General features: G+C 35.1%; 1 protein-coding gene across 1 annotated transcript; it reads left to right on the top strand.

Annotated features, from left to right (window-relative positions):
* Positions 1–1,703: 1,703 nt before the first annotated feature.
* LOC126832132 (bcl-2-like protein 1) lies at positions 1,704–12,942 on the top strand. Its single transcript, XM_050562840.1, has 2 exons — positions 1,704–2,422; positions 8,338–12,942. The coding sequence occupies exons 1-2, from the start codon at positions 2,003–2,005 to the stop codon at positions 8,476–8,478; spliced, it is 561 nt and encodes a 186-aa protein (XP_050418797.1). The 5' UTR covers positions 1,704–2,002; the 3' UTR covers positions 8,479–12,942.
* Positions 12,943–18,275: the final 5,333 nt, after the last annotated feature.

An 18,275-nucleotide genomic window follows, 5' to 3' on the forward strand; every position in this document is an offset into this window, starting at 1 on the left:
AGTCGGTGTACATGGGGTGCACGTAAAAGAACCCTTGACAGTTGGAATTCGATACAAAAGAAGGTCGTAATGCCGCTGTCCGGCAAAATGTCCCCGATAGCACACTGTATGGCGTATGCCCGTCTTCATCTGCCAAGTCGAAGCAGAACAGTACGACGTTAAACCGCATTCCATTTCATTTAAATGTATTTTCCAATTGAATGTTATGTATTTTGTATCTTGATTATATAGAGGAAATACATTTCAATGGGAATACTAAAAACAGACAATGACATTGAACATATTTATGAATAATCGACAGATATTCGGTTCGTATTAAATTGCCTAATAATCCGATTATTTTCCAAAATACCCTCTTGTTCAGCCTTACTGAACAAGCTTATTCATTATTCCGTTTGTGTCATAACCATAGTATAAAAAGAATCGTCATGGGATGTCGGATCTAAATGTCATTCATTGTGAAATATTATTATATGAGATGAATTTGAACAGACATCCGTGTTCCGCTTTCAGTAATTTACCGAGTATGTGTTTATTTCAAGGATGTTGAAACTCATGACGATGATACGAAAAGAAGTTTGCTATTGTTCGGAAGTCTTCTACTAAAATGATCGATATTTCCGATTTGTTTATAAAAGTTCTAATTCTAAGGTTAAATTCTCTCCAATATCACACGTGCCTGAATAGAATCATTTTAAAAAATAAATTCTCAGTTTATATTATAAAGTTTATTTGCCAAGAAAGTCGAATGTCAGGTATGCTTGCAAATTTCGTTCCAAGAATTTAAATGTACCTTGGTATAGGATTTATGATATCAATCTCGTTTAAATTGCATTTAAATGCTCCATCTACAAGGTCGCTGAGATATAAATACGGTTAGGGCACTTGATTGTTTGCGGGATTGTAGGTTAGGTTTAAGAATTCGACCATTTTGAGACTAAAGTGTGGTTATTTTCTTTTGTAAAGTTATGCGTGCTATACTAGGGAGCAGAATTTTGTTCCGACAAGGACGCTACCGTCTACTTTTCTTTAAATTCTAGCTGTCAATGTCTCTTTTACATATACGCAAATGTGTACACGGGTAAACCTCGTTTTATTGTCCCATCCGAACGACAAGAGACAATCAGTCTATATGGTTATCAAACAGACAATATGTGTAAGCTAAAGCTAATATTGCTCAGCTATTTATTAAAGATTTTTTCTGCTATTTATTTATTCATCAGTGTCTATTCATTTAGATTTAAAAGATTGTTTGATATTTGTTTATTAATCTACTAATTACAATTGCGTAGTATTGTTCGGCTTAGAATGCGGTCACGGATTTTAATACATATAACCCCGTGACAAATAGTAATTGTAGTCCCAGTACTGTATGACATTTTGTGGAACTATATATATAATGATTTAGAAAAGGACATACTGCATTGACCCAGACGTAGAATTTAGTTCCGTATATTTAATTCATAGATCCTAATAATAAACTATTGTCATTACAGAGTAACAGACTTTACATGGTACTAATTGATAGAAATGTGTGATGATGATAGATAAGCATAGCATATGTGCCGCTTTATCGATAAATCTATGGCTAATGAAGTATTTGACCCCCACATGGCTTAACCCAATCGTTGAAATATCTTGGCGTTTCGCCATCAATATAAATATCGCTGGCTTGTTATTTCTGGCGAATCTGTCGACTGCTACACAAAGTGTTTATTAAATTTTCTGACTACAGTCTACACACACTACACACAGCAGATAACGCTACTTCGCGTATTCACGGTCCACCAGGATTGTTACTATATTAGAGCGTCAATACAATACACGGACTGGTTAAACAAATCTCCACGACCTTCACCTTTCACCTTTGACATCAAGTATGGCCGTCATCTAAAGAGAGAGCTATTCTAATTATTTGATCAACAAGGACGTCGTGTTCGCTTGTTTCTCGAAAGTAAAATGACTTGAATTTCTACAGAAGAGGGGAAAGGAATTGGGTAAAATGAACGGCGAAATGTCTAGGCATATTGTGGAGGATTACGTTAGCTATAGACTGAGTAAAAATGGTTATCGCTGGATTAATGGACCCGTGATCGAGGGTGGTCCGAGCAAAATATGTTCAACTATGAGAAGCCTTGGAGATGAATTTGAAGATCGTTATAGAAATCAATTTGATGACATGGTGAACCAACTAGATATTACTCCTGATATTGCTTATCAAACGTTTAAAGCTGTTGTCAATGAATTATTTATCGATGGCGTCAACTGGGGTAGGATTGTGGCTTTGTTTGCATTCGGTGGCTCTATTTGTGTCCAGTGTGTTGAAAAAAATATGCCGCGCGTAGTGGACAATATCGTAGACTGGGTAGCAACATATTGTGATAATGATTTGCGACAATGGATTAATAGCCATAATTCATGGGTAAGATTTGCATTTTTTTTTTTAATTTAAATTTCAAAATTTATGAGCTCATGTAGTGCTGGGTGGATAATAAATTATGCTAGGTTATGGTATAATACATGCAATCGGCTAAGTTTTCAATAATTGCATAAGTAACTAAATTTAGTAATATCCCATATCAAAACTGGATAAGCATTTATTAGGCACATTGAAGTGGTTTAGGCCGCTCCTTAATTCGGTCAAATGCATTTCTGTAGTGATATCGTCTACCCACATAAGTATTTAAAGGCCCGTCAATTCATTCATTCAATTTCAACAAAATATGTATACTTTGAAGTGCGATTCAGTTGAGAGCACGGTGTTATAAACTCTGTTTAACAATAATAATCAGCCCTGCCCTGCTTGGTCCACGTAGTAATATTGCATTATGTTTACGTCAAAGCATTGTTGTAATTCATTCAAGGATCTAAGTAATATAATTGGGTGTAGTTTGGAATTCTGCCATTAATCATTAATAAAATCTAGGTTGGACAAAAAGACATATCACGAGAAACCCATCCAAATCATTAATTTATTTGACAAAAGAAATTGTCGTATTCACCGAAAAAAAAACGCATGGGTAAAGCTGCATTTCCTTAAGTACGGATCCGGTCCGGTTGCGGATACGGAAAAAAACCACTTTCATAGAAATTTAGTAAGAGTGTTTCCTTATATGCGGGTGCGGATACGGTTCTGTATGCGGCGTCCGAAACGGACCATGTAGCGTTCGGTACGGAAACGCATGCGGAACCGTGTCCGTAAACGCACATAAGGTAACACAGTTTGGGTAGCCCGCACGGGAAAAATCTAAAAATAGTTTTTTTTCTTCTTTCACGAACCTTGACAATGCCGGTGCCATGTTGAAAAGAGGGCCCTTCCGCTTGAATAACCGCATATAAGGATACACAACCGGCCGTGTGCTATGTCTACTCCCGGATCGGAGTCGGAACGGATCCGTACGAAAGGAAATCCAGCTTTAATCTTTTGGTTTTACGTATGACTTTCAGTCATGAAACACTAAAGTTATAATTAAGCCGAAGATATTTTATAAAATGTACACTAAATCATTTGAAATTAGATAATTTCAATTAACGGTGCCAATTTCTCATCCTTTTATCGACTTTAATGGGAAGTTAAATGTATTGTAGCTTCTTTTCTTTTTATCCCTGAACATAAGGAACACACAGCATTAAAAACCAAGGGTATCAAGAAACGTTTATTGCGCCTTAAATTTTGACCTGATGACGACCTGTATTTAGCTGGATTATTCGTACAGTATGTAATGTAAATAAGCAGTAATCCGCATTTAGCCTCTGTTATAAATTAAAGTTAATGATTACAACGAACCTGTACACGTAACGAATTAAAACGCCACCAGCTTTAAGTCTCTCAACGTCATTTGGGGGTTTGCTTATCTCATATAAACTATAATATTGTGAACTACGGGATCTCTAAACGGAATATAATCCCAGATTCCTCGGTAGAAGATAAACACTGGTTATGGTCAAAACGGTCGTAAACCAAAACAGCCAAAAATCATCTTCGCCAAACCTACCAAAACCGTGGTCAAATTTTATCCAAATACTTACCACTTTATTCTTATTAAAATAATATTTAAACTAACATTGGGCTGCTTAACTAGTTTCGGTAAATGCTTATGGACACTCGACAGGTCACAATTTTTATCCTATTTTGACGAAACTTGAAATATAGGTTTATCTCCCACAGATCTCGGTTCGTTTCGATATTGGCACACGTATCGGATCGTAACTTCATGGGTCATGGTCCCTGACTGTACTAAAAGTCACTTTTTTTTGCTTGTGGACCCTCTAGAGGTCACAATTGTTATACGATTTTAAAAATCGTTTAAATCATCGTTTTAAATGATGCAGTTCGAATGTCGTAAAATTCGGACCGAAACTGCCCGACAAAAGACCGCTGCTTGATGGTAAATAGTGTAATAATAGTATGTAATACCAAGGCTGTGGACCCGCTAGAGGCTACACTGTTTGTTCGATTTGGATGAAGCTTAAAAAATATGTTTATATCCCAAAGATCTCGATCCCTTTCGATATTCGCGCATTTCAGACCATAACTTCATGGATTATGGACCCCGATTGTACGAAAAATGTGGTTGCCGGGCAACCGCTGGTTAGCAATGTAAAAGTTTAAAACGTTTGGACTAAATATTAGCTATTTTTCAGATATAACAGAGGATTGTTTTTGACATCTTATAAAATATAAACGGTAAAACATTCCATCGAATTTCGAAATAAAAGAAGCGTTGTGTGAACCGGTCCTGTAAACATAGGCAATAAAACATCCAAACGAATCTGGCATGAAATGACGCATGGTGTGAACCGATCATGTAAATATTGGCGATAAAACATCTCATCGAATCTTCGACAAAAAGACGCATGGTTGGAAGTAATCCTGGTAAATGGCACGGTGACATAGAATTATATTGTTTCAGAACTACTTCCCAGAAATAACCACAACCTGATATTGCGGATCTCATAGTGTAACGTGACTAATAAAATTCTAAATCGGTACTGTTGGTAATATAAGCATTTTATTCACCGTGAATCATTTTCAAACATAATTATGTACAAAATACGAAATTGACGCCCTTTTAAACATTCAGACACTAAATTCTTTTTAGAACAAACATATTTCTGGAAAACCCGTTTTCCAAAGGTTAATTTATACCATGTATGTAGTTTGAGTTGAGATATGTGCCTTGTTAATCATCGCTCATAGAAAATGTCTGTATTGACATATTTCTAAAGTCCTCATATTGATTTTCAGCCGGTCTACCGTTCTTGGCTATCTTTGTAGAACAATCATGTCTTCACGCCCACTAGAATTCCTATAATGAAACAACATTGTATGGCCATTGTCAATGAATAATTGGCAAGTTAAAGAGGTATTATCACTCGCACCAAGACAATTAATGAAATTAAATTTTAATAATATCATAAAATAAAACCAAGTACGAACAATCCAAACCATAAGACAGAATTCGAAGTCCTAAAAAACGTTATAGGCAAAATAGTGTATTCAAGCAAAATAGTGTAATCTCACTATAATCATATAGTGCAGGGCAAAACGTTAGTATCCCAGTGCAGTCGTTCCAATGTTTGCATACAGTCTAACTTGAACATGTTCGGGGTAATTCGAAGCAGTAAAGACTTTAAAGGCACAGTAAGCCATGTTTTTTGACGGGTATCTCAAAAGATGAAGAAAAATGATACTAACCTCATCAGTTATTTGATTATCACTCTGCGCATGAAAATAAATACTATATTTGGTTATGCAACATCACCTTGAATAATTCATAGATTAAGATAAAGGGGTGTTAAAATAAATATGGCTGGGACCCATAGGGTGGAGCAGGACCGATTATTGTACGTATTAGGACACAACAATGGGTAATTCATACACTTTGATTATACACGTACCAATAAGTAAGGAACAATAGTGGGATATGGATTATTAAAGGTGGGTGATACCCTTTTATAAAGGTACTGAAATAAATAACCAATTATTTGAAGGCGCTTAACATCCATTTGTCATGGGTCATGTCGGTATTAACGTGGTCTTAGTTTTATTTTGATAACTCGCTTGTAGCACATTGGGCTTTAAGACTGGGAAGAACCCGAAGTACCCAGAGAAATCTTATTAGACTTGAAACTCAATCTGGTTAAAACACAGATCCTATTTCGTTTCGTTTTTATAGTTCAAAATTTCGTTTTACTTGTCTTTACTACACTTGGATCTGGAAGAGGTGTTATTTAACACGTGTTCTGAATGGTGTCAGGGATAAGCCAATGAAACGGTCTGTTACCGCGAACTTTAGGCGTGTTTTTTACGGAACTGTGGGTAATTCACTAGTAACATCAAAGCTGATTGGTTAATCAAATATCTGACGTCATAAGGTCATAAGTTGGTCTTTTGACCCCTGGCGTGAGCTATCGCTATAACTGGTCAGATCTTCATGTAGTGTAGGAAATCGAAATTATAAAAAAACGAAACGAAATATAGATCTGTATTTTAATCAGATTGACTTGAAACTCGACTCCTTGCCAAAGACAGACCTGCACGAATCCATAACTTGCAAAAACAGACCTATAGTGACCACTCCCCCCCCCCCCCGCCCACACTCTACCCTTCTGTATTTCAGTTAGTGTTTTGTTTAAGATATTTTCGTTTCATCAATTTGTTTTCTAAAGTTTTTTCATTCTTGGCGTTCAGCTCGTTATGTTGTTGATTCATTCTCAACACGAGCTTTATCTAAGAATATAAACATTTGATTGAAGGCAGATTGAAATATCACAAACTCAAACTACATGTACATTATGAAAGACAATCTATCCGTGTTTATCTTTCATGGTGTACGTATAAGGATGGTAGGTATCATGCATAATACAGAGTATGCATACTCCCCCCCACTAACAACTGATACGACTTGTTATTGTCACTGCGAAGTCAGCATAATTTTACACAAATTGTTTTGTGTTTATGGACTTATGAATTTTGGCTGCCCTTTAGGATCGATCGTATTATATTTTGTTCATTCCGCATGGTGTGACTCCCTCGTGGTACTACATGTACCAGCTAACCATCAACCTGGTCGTCAAATTTTAACAAAGTAACAATAAACATTGGCGATGTAATACATGTAACTATGTTAATATTATAAAACGGGGTTTGAATGACTTATTTTAAGCTCGTGTTCATTGTATTAAACAGGACATGTCTTGAATTAGGTCCTCCTTTGTTTTGTGTTTTTATTTGAAGATACATGTAGAAGTAAATATCACGTAAGATAATTTGTGTATGTAACAGTATGAGTTACGTGATGCGAGAATTAAATAATTTTCACCTTTAACCCTAAAGTACGTTAAAGGTGGTATAAACCAGAACAAACACCAAAGGAAGTGTTCATATTATAACACGTGTTGTTTTGTAGTGTAGCATTTATAACTTTAAAGGGACTGGATATTTTTTTCGAAACCTGAGATAAATAAAATTAGGCTGTCATAGACAGTAAGCAAAAAGAAAAGACACTTCACGTATATCATTTTTTTTTTAATTTGACACATGTGTAACCTATTTAATAGTCACACACCACGTCTATTTAGTTTGTTTATATGCAACGCCATTTGTATTGCGTAGTAATAAATTGCAAGTCACGTCATAAGACTTTGCAACATTTTATGGTCTTTCGATTTACATGTATTTGTAAAATAATAATGTTTTAATCTTGTCGTTTCTGTAGAAGTTTGAGGAAATATACACTGTTTGAATTGTTTCTAATATTTTACGCGGTCCTTTCATTATCGATAAAATTAGATTATAAAGAATGATTTACGAAGTTGTAATGTTTGGGTTTGTTTTGGTTATTTAAATTAGCTAAGTCTTTAACTCAATATCATCCACAAATTCAACATTGAAAACACGAATTATTTGTCAATTTAAGTCAACATTGATACTGTGATCTTTCCGGGAAAAGATGGGCTTCTGGTATCCAATATGTAAGACAAAATAAATATTTTACCATTGGTAGACGAATCTTGTACCAGAATGCGTTTTAGCTAGACATATTCCACAAGTCATTTCAAACGGTGACGACATATTCTTATCTGGAGAGCATGTGCAATAAATACTACCTGTGTACACTGGAATAACCAGACACTAGAGATTTCCATTGGAGTGAAACTTCTCGCGTATTTCGCTGAACATAACTGATTTCAAGTTAGAGTAAAAACGGAAACGATTGAATGTAAATCAGTTTATATACATTCATATAATACATTATTATATGCGTGCCAATTTCTAGGTCCCAAATATTGGCGATATAGCTCCTTTAAATATACTTTTCTTGTATTTTTCAGCAAGGGTTTGTCGCCTTTTATGAAAAGGAGCCGGCTAGAAGGAATGAAAATCCATGGTCATCGTTTCGGAAAATATGCGGGTATGCTGCAGGAGCACTCGGTGTATTAACATTGGGAGCCATTTTAACCCAGAAATCGTGAAAATGGTGCTCTAGTTACCAAAGATTCCGGGGACCAGTAAAATAGAGGATTATCTTCTACAATGTCCAGAAAAGTATTTTTTTCTGTCTAAGATGTAATTTTAACGAGGTGTGTTTGAAATAACAGGAATACAACTTTATAGTTTTCAAGGTTGTTTTATTGCACCCAGTGATATCTGTCTTCAAGTTTAATCCACTTTCCTTTTCTAAATATTTATTTATAAAATAAATGTATTAAATAGCCTGGTATTATTTCGTCTGTGTATAACTATTTAAGTTTTAAGATATATAGTTGAAAGACCGAGCGAATATCATCAATCATTTATTTGATTTAAGTTGATCTGTTAGTTTTTAAGTATACCGGCTAGTGTGGGTGTGTGTTCATTAATTCATTACAAGATGAAAAAGAGTGATTTATCTCTTCAGTGATCTGTATTGGGTGAAATATGTCAGATCAACCTGACTTAACTGTGTGCTTATTTATTCTGTTATTCTTTACATGGAAAGTGTCTAGATATTGTAATTCCTTCTATCGTGAGTCATTTGTTACTGTTTTAATGTTGATATATCCTTGTATATTGTTATAGCGCACAGTGATAATCGTGTTACTCCACTTTCCCTTTTAAAATGCGTAATTATAAAACCTATTTAATAGTCTGGAATTATTGCAATTATCCCCGCCTTTAGGGGAAAGCAGGGGACTACGACCCGCCTGTCTGTCTGTTAAACCTTTTGGGGCACAATACCCCGGGTTCTAATTGAGATAGATTGTTCAAACTTGGTGTAAATGGTTTTTTTTAGTTGAATGTATTACGTGGTGTCGATGATAAGCATGTTTTGCTAGAGCTAAACAGATATATGAAATCTGATTTGTCGGTTTTTGGTATCTAGCTTCTTTACATCAGTACTTTGAATAAATTCGATACTGAACATTTTCTGACAAGGTTAAGCATGTTGATATTTAATTTGATTGTTGGAGACTTTACAACAGGATGACTTTAAGATTAATTAAGTGTGAAACTTGTATATTTTTATTTTACCAATGCCTTGCCTACTTTCGATGATACGGATGTTTTGTTTAGGCTAAACAGAGATCGCAAATTTGGTTGACCAAGATTTGGAACACATTAACCCTGCTGGTAAAATGTTCATTAGATAAAGTTCCGATTGAGTTAGAATGATGGAACTCGGTGTATAGTTTCATTATACCAAATTCCTTGACTTATTTTAACAATGAGTGATAAGTAATTTGATTGTGAGATGCTTTGTGGATAGATATGTAAGTACTTCTATTTATTTTGAGATTTAGGTGGGGTAGACCAGCGTTACTGATGGCTTGTTTAATTTTTAAGAGAAATCTATGAAAAGACCAGCGAATATCATTGATTTCACAGTTTGATTTAATCAGGTTTTAACTGTGCTAGCTTATCAGATCAATAATTTGTAATAGAAGTATTGAAATGGATCAGTTCACGTCGACCTGACTTATCTGTGTATATATCCATACTATGGTGCATAATAAATTCCCATTGTATTACCTCTGTCAGTCATTTGTTATTACCTTGATGTTTGATATAACCGGGTTTATTGTTATGGCAGGAGGGTTGGGTGGCTGAATGGTTAGCGTGCGCGCGCTGTATCATAAAGTATGTCATTGAGTCGACTGGCGTGGTTTCGAATCTCCGGTTGTACGTGACAAGGAGTAGGGTCGCCTGTCCAACCTCGTGGGTTTTCTCCGGGTCCTCCGGTTTCCTCCCACTGCTAAAGACCTCTATGCGCAAGCGAATTGTTGAAATAAAATTAAACCACATGTTAGTCCCGAAATGACCTAGTTGTGTCGAGTGTACGTTAAACCCCATTTCTCTCTCTCTCTTATTGTTATGGCAACCCGGAAAGACATAAAATTAAATGCCAGACATCCTTGTGCTAAAACAGATGAGTATATTGACCTATACTAACTTTAAAATAAAGCTGCCAGTTTTAGCCAGTTCTATTCTAGAAAACAAAACAGTCGTAGCTTAGATTTAGAGTATTCGAATCGAAGCTTCTTACAACTCGTTTACGTTTTAAAAAAAGGGAGGGCGATATAGAACTGGATATAGATTCAGGATTTAACCAAACAGAACATGTTTCAGTTGAAACTTTGGCAGCCGGGCCATTTTGTCATACTAATTGAATCACCAAGCAAATTCCTTTGCTGGACATTACGTCATTTTGACATACGTGGCATATTTTATGACGACATACGTCTATATATAATATAGTATATTATTTTACATATCATTATCATTGCGTTATATATATATATATAATTTAATAGAAATTAATATGTTTAGATGTACATTTCATTAATTTTTTTGTTGTTGAGTAATGGTTAAAGAATGAAGGGTTGTTGCCGAATATTTTTGAAAAACTATAGTAATTCATAGTTTTAAATCATAGATCACTGTTTTTAGTATTTTGATAAATACAGTACAGGCTTAATTTTGGCCATAGTATGTTTACTACCAATATATACACAATATATGAAACGAACACTGTTTAAATAGATAATTTAGGGTACTTTGATTTAGTATTTACAAACTTTTTACTTTATCTCTGGAGATCCACCAGTTGGCGGACACCACATTTATGTAGTCACTAAAGCCCCCGCTTTAAACCTACCCGGATTCTGCGGTATTTATTTATTTGCCATTTCGGTCACCTTTCCAGAAATACGAAACTTCGGCAAACTCCTGCAAGTGATTGTTAAATATTGAGTTATTTGTTAATTAGGAGTGATTTGTTGTAAAATTTGTGTATTAATATTAATTGTTTGCTAGGCTGATATACATTTATTATTGTTTGTACATTTGTATATTTTGTATAGTATTTTATTATATTATTATAAACTAGGTAGGCAAAACATATACCAATTTGAGAAATATGCAAAGTCTACGTACATACAACCCATCTTTTTGGCTAATGTTAATTTGTTATAGACGTTGAATGCTAGACAACCATCTTCAGCCAAGGTCAACAAAAAGGGCACTTTTTAAACAGTTGATTTAAAGGAATAATTACTCGGATGTATATACATAGATTCCTCAAAATGGTATAGTTGTCCTTTAACTAACTTAATCCTACTGTCTCGCCAGCTACTATTTATTATCAGGGGTCTGTAGTCAGACAAATCCTTGCTTTATGATCATCGTAAGTTTAAGGTCCAGCCTTATGATTCGATATCATGGAACCAATACTTTTCTGGCAACAGGCCCTCTTTTTATTATATTCAGATTGTAAATATTACAAAATCCTTGTTAATTTATACACGCTTTATACACCCCATGTTAAACAAAAGCAGCTTTAGGTCTAGTCTTTCTGTATAGCAATTTATTTACATTCAAGACGAAATTCGGTCTAAAAATGCGTTTAAAAAATATCTGATGTTGTGAATGATTGAAACATATAATATATTTTACGAAATAGTCGAACTGTGCTTTAAGTATGCTCCATGAGGTGGTTTTTGTTTGTACAAATCAGGCAACAACAGAAAGTTGTTTTCGTTTGGTTGTAATTTTACAGTGCCCGGGAGTAAACCTGATGACGTCACGGTAGGAGTCCCAATTTGTTAATTGTATTTCCGGTTGGACCTATGAGACTAGCTGATAATTTATAAGGTATGAAGAACCTGCATTTGCGGGTTATTTAAGAATAAAGATTGTATCTGTATTATGTTAAAATATTTATGCTTTCACAAACTTAATCCTTATGCATACATGTACACCAAACTGTTACCATGTAATCCTTAGTGATAAAATGAACTTTGTAGCTCCTTCAACCAAATTTTAAAATATTTATGTTGTTGATAAGATAAATAATAATGATTTGAAATTAACACTTCCACTATTCGAATCTTATTCACAACGCCAACTGTAACGCGGTTCTGTTTAAAGGTGAACTCTAGTCGTTGCCATATATTTGCATTTTGTTCATTATCCAGATATTTTTAGAAATGCACAACAAATTAAGATATGAGTGTGGAAACTTATGAGGGAAACTGTCAGCCTGTTTTTCGTTTCGACGACTTGCTTATTCCTTTGTGACACATTCGTATTTACAGTGCACAGATAGTAGCCATTATAACGCGTGATGTGGGTTTTGTTTACAAACAGACACTGGCAGTTACCTTTATATTCTCTCAGTCTTGTTTAAATTAACACCACGGCTGGTATTTTAAAGTCAATTTGGCATTGTGTGTTTTTCAATATTAGGCAATATACATTTTAATGGCTGCAGTTCCACTTTAATCACTTTCCCATTGACAGTGTACCTAATTATGGAAGATATTCTTACAAAGTGTTAATTTTTAAACTATTGTCTTACATTGTTCTGTTGTAAATCACTAGTGCGATCATTTAGTAACTATTTGCACTAATATTGTTTTTAGCTATAGGTTTCCTTGAAATAAACTTGAAAATTGTTAGCGACTTGTTCTATTTGAAAACACGTGTGTAAATATAGTATACAAATAATGTATGTAATAAATCTCACTAGGGGCGGATCTACTATGAAACTAATGAAGTTTAAGCCGCATTGCTTAAAACATTTATGTTTACTGCGCTGACGGGAACCTTACTACATGTACATAGAATAGCAACAGCTACCGTAATGTAACTGGGTGTCCTGGTAATATCAATGGTAGAAATCAAAACTTGGGAATTAAGTTTATATAGAATTGGGTATTTGTATTAATTTGTTTTTTCCATATGTTAACAATATGTCAAACGGTTCAATTAAAAAAGTAAATCCGTGGTGATTTGTCAGGAACAACCCCACTGAAGAAGATAAAGGGGGTTACCTAAATTACGATACTAGTTGCGAAGGATAAAATTTCGTGCATCAGCGTCCCAAATAATTAGATCCGCCACTGATCAAAGACAGGGTGTCCATAAAACGAAGGAGAAATCATATAAATAACAGTAAGTGATGTTCCTACATAGGTCAATATAAAAACTTAATACCCAATAGTCGAGTGGTATCAGGTGTCCATGGAAAGAGTAAACTTACTATTACGTAATAATAAAACTAGTGTCAATAAAGAGGATCTACGATGATAGTGTTCGTTTGTCTACGATATCACCTTAGGTGGAAGTGGGCGTAAAACTCGAGAAACGAAGGAACGAATAGTGTTCGCAGATATATTACATGTCTTACTAATCTCAAGGTGGCGACCATCTTGTTGAATGCACACCCGGGTTTAATTGAGATATCAATAAAAAAAAAACACGACAAAGAAAAATGTCAGACCCCGTGAACGCCACAAATGAACGTGGTGTTTTACCCCTCTGGTTTACCGCTATCTGTCGTGTTTATGAAACGACAAACTGCATTAGATATAATCATATAGTAGGAATGTACCCCCCACCCCCCCAAAAAAAAGTGTGTTAAAAAAGCTTATTTGTGATTTTGACTACAAAAATATGGAGTGAGGAGCTCAAACTAGACACGACAGTCTTCGATTACAGGAGATAAATCTGTTTAAATTAGGTAAAAACAAATTGTTGAAGTGGGTTAATCAAAGGTGTCATTTCGATTAGTGACGTGCAGTCTCCAAACAATTACAGTTTATTTTGTTTGCTAATTTCTGGCCCTCAGTATCATCAGTGGAGTACAGAATTGGTTTGATGTATAGACGTAAATATTCAACTAAGACATTTTCACCCCACAAAACAACTCAATGTGTAATTCCACTGATATCCACAATTTAACTTTTGACACAAATTAAAGCGATCTAACAATTTTAAAGATAATGGTCAAGGGTTGATAAGAAATGCCTATGAATGGAACCCCGATCCATCTCCTTAATATAATTTAAAGGTTTATTACATTCCAATTTAAATGCATTTCCCACATTTCTGGAATAAAAATAAATTAAAAAGAAAGCATTATCTCTTATCTCTATACCTGTATATATGTCTTTCACTTTGTAATGTTTTTTTTTATAATACATACTGGTCGATGACCTACATACAATAGTTCTATATACTTATTACAGAACCTACATTCTATAAACCAGGTGATTAATACTACGTATAGTCAAGGTTCGGTGAATAATGTTTTATAATAAATAATTCAATTAACTTGCGTGCTTTCTCGTAGAACTTGAATGTGACTTTAAAGGGAAACATCAACTAAAAATCATATTAAAAATCACATTAATATATCTGCTAAACATTAAGAAATAAATAAATAAAAATGCCTATTAGGCTGTAAGTGTTAATGGAGATGGGTATGACGTCATTGGCACCATATCAATTCCACTGTATCGTGAAGGAGGGGAAATTTTCAACGTTCAGGAAAGTTTCACTTTAGGTAGTATGGTGATGTTTTTTTTTTATGAAATATGTATTTCTATATTCAGTACCCCAAAAGTGTAAAGAAAAACAAGGGGAGGAATGTTTAATCAAACTGAAAATCACATAATCAATATTCTTAAACACTATTTTCAATCAACCAAAAAAGCTACACATTTTCCCACGATAGGAAACAATAATATGATTTCTTTCGCCCGGCCCCTGAGTGTGACATATCAGTGTCCTGTCTCAGGTCATATTATTATTATACTGGGTATACTATTATCTATAGCCATATTTCTTCAACAATTACATATTTTACACAGATGTTTAGTGATGCATGAAGTTCACCAGAATGTTAATTGAACAGAATTGTGCACCTTGAAGACATATTAGAATAACAGGGGCAGTCGTAAGCGTTCACTGCACTGTATGGTCCCTGGGCCTGTATATGGGTCATTCCAGTGAATTTGGGGCCAGGGACCATCACATACGTGAATATAAAAAATTCTCCCAGATATTTTGTATCAAACTGATCACATACATATCAGTCCTCCAGAAACAACACTCATTTGAATCACCAACAGCGAGGTTTTTCCATAATGGGGGCTCAAAAAGTATCATATCATGTCAAAATTAGGCCGGTTTATTACGTTATCAAGTTGAACTAGGCTATCTTTTGGCTACTCTACAATAACGAAGCTGACCAACGATAACCGAGTGGATAATATTTTTGTCACGGACAACGTGCAGGCTTGGTATAAATACAAGATAGAAAATGATCTGACGAGGCATAAGGCTAATTGCTGCTCTTTTCTGTAGCTATGATTTTTAGGCCAATGCAATTTCACTGGGCCCTTAAAATGTGACAACTTTCATTATTTGTCATTGCTAATTGTCGGGTTTGGGAGAGGGTGAAATACCGATGTCACGATACCAAGAATAGCAATGACGAGACAGATGCCAGTTTCACTTCGATTAACTCCGATATGAAGTCGTCTGGGACGTATTAAACATGATAAGTGCAAGGATAACGTAATAAACTAATATGGTAGGTGTAAGGATAAACGGCAAAACAATGATGGAACACATTATGGTTGTCTTTATTTAACTTTCTTAACATTTTTATAGTCACAATTGATAACCCACACTCTTTGTGTTACGATAATTTAACTATCTTGTCTAAAGCTGATTAATCAGAGAAAATGATACTAGTTTCCGAACAAACAGCAAACTTCACGAGCAGGTTCATGGGTGAATATGACTTTGTTACTTTTAAAATAGTGCAACGTATTGAATAGTGTAGTAATATAACTACAACATATCGTATAACAATATATGTCGCCGCAAGACCATAATTTTTGACCGGATAACGTAATAAACATGTCACAAAAATTAGCTAGTTGAAGCGTCACTTCGGTTTAAGTCAAAGATAGACTAAAATAACAATAAGTTTAGGTACACTATAACATCATGGAATAGAAATTTTATACCAGATGGCTACATACATGGTTATAGGATAACGTAATAAACATGAGATTTTACTGATGGTAACGACATGTTGAATAACTACATTTACATGTTTGTCAGCAAAAGGTCAGGGCCCTTATTCACAAAAACTTAAACTAAGATACAATCGAAATTTTAAGAAACACTGCAATTCGATTGGCTGACCTTTAAAATCAATTTGCATATATTCAATGGAGTTGCAGTATTTCTTAAAATTACGGTTGTAACTTAGTTTAAGTTTTCGTGAATAAGGGCCCTGATCTAAATATTACGGCCATGCGCAGAACGTTTACATCTCGTGACTATGATAAAATCTGCAGGTGGCCTTAATATTTAGATCTGCCCTATAGCTGTAGTGTACTTGATTATCGCCTAGTTAATAAATAGGTCCATCTCATTTTCGGTAACTTGAAAAGTCTGGCACATCGGCCTGTTGGGATAGGAGTACATAATCCTAAAATGATGTCACGTTCTGGTATCCACAGTTCATCGATATCAGTGGGCCATCGGAAGGAATTGATTTTTTGCTCCATGAATGTAATTATGTACTCTTTATCCTCTGGGTCATAATCTAAAATTTTACCAAGGTAATTGTTACTACCATATTTCGCGGCAATGTACTGATTAGTGATATACGTCATTGGATTTTCAACAGTTTCATTAGTCGGGAAAGTTTCACGGTCATCTTCTGTCGCATCAACAGCATTTGGTACATTAACAACACTTGGCATATCAACATTTGGCGCATCAACAATATTTGGCACATCAACAACATTTGGTGCATCAACAACATTTGGCATATCAACAAAAACAACATTTGGCATATCAACAACAACAACATTTGACATCAACAACATTTGGCATATGATCAACATTTGGCGCATCAACAACATTTCGCATATCAACATTTGGCGCATGCTTTGGTCTGTCGATATTTGGAGTCTCAACAATTTTTGGAGCCTGCATTCATGTGGTTTTTGACCATCCCTCACACAGTCCCTTAAACTCATTATTTTCCCAGCAACATGGCTTGAAGCAACTGGTCTCTCGCATGTAGAGGTGCTCCTCAACTGCAACCACGCTATGAACTTTCATAGTCCTGTGTACCTGTTTTGCGCCCATTCAGCCATTGACTTGATTTCCTCTTCATTAGATTGTACATGCTTCCAAGAACAAATACTCACTGTGTTGTAGCCTGGGTCTTGCTCTTACGTCGTCGTGCACATCTAATTTGTTGACATTGTTTAGTGGTCTGCACCTCTATTTGTCACGTGACACTATTATTCCCGCCACGACCGACCAACGGCACCAGGTGGTCGATAGAGGTACTGAATATATACGATAACGTAATAAACTTGATAACGTAATAAACTGACATTTGTATATTAGTCGGAAGATTAAGACCGCGTGTCCATTAAGATTATACTGACATCATCTTGGGGTCTGGGTGTATATGCTCACAAGTGGATATAATGAAATTACTCGTAGAATTTACAGTTACGGAGAGAATTGAGTAACGTAATAAACATGCATAAACGTGTCGGAGCGAATTGGTGACAAATACATGACCCCACATCCATAAAGTTCATGTATTGCCCAAACCACGTGTTCTAAGATGTACACTCACATGTAAAACCGTCTATGTACCGCAAACATATGTTTTCGCCTGTTCGGTTCATCTAGTAAAAGTTCGATAACGTAATAAACGCTAATTTTACGGACATCTCATTATCACCGACAGTTACTATGCAGAGCAATTTACGATCCGAAAAATGTAGAAATTATATTATTTCATGCCTCCGCGACTTATATCCATCCATTTAGCGAGCTGTGATGAAATAGATAAATGTAGTGGAATGATAAAATACATTAGTACCCAAACGGACATGTGTTTTTCGCCTATTTTTGCAGTTTGGATCCAAAATTAGGGATGACACAAGCCCCACAGACAAGG

Source organism: Patella vulgata, chromosome 9 (assembly GCF_932274485.2).
Source record: "Patella vulgata chromosome 9, xgPatVulg1.2, whole genome shotgun sequence".
Taxonomy (NCBI): domain Eukaryota; kingdom Metazoa; phylum Mollusca; class Gastropoda; family Patellidae; genus Patella; species Patella vulgata.

Coding starts and splice junctions, on each gene's coding strand:
- LOC126832132 (XM_050562840.1), top strand. CDS start 2,003: ATGAACGGCGAAATGTCTAGGCATATTGTGGAGGATTACGTTAGCTAT. Junction 2,423..8,337: donor TTAATAGCCATAATTCATGG/GTAAGATTTGCA, acceptor TGTATTTTTCAG/CAAGGGTTTGTCGCCTTTTA.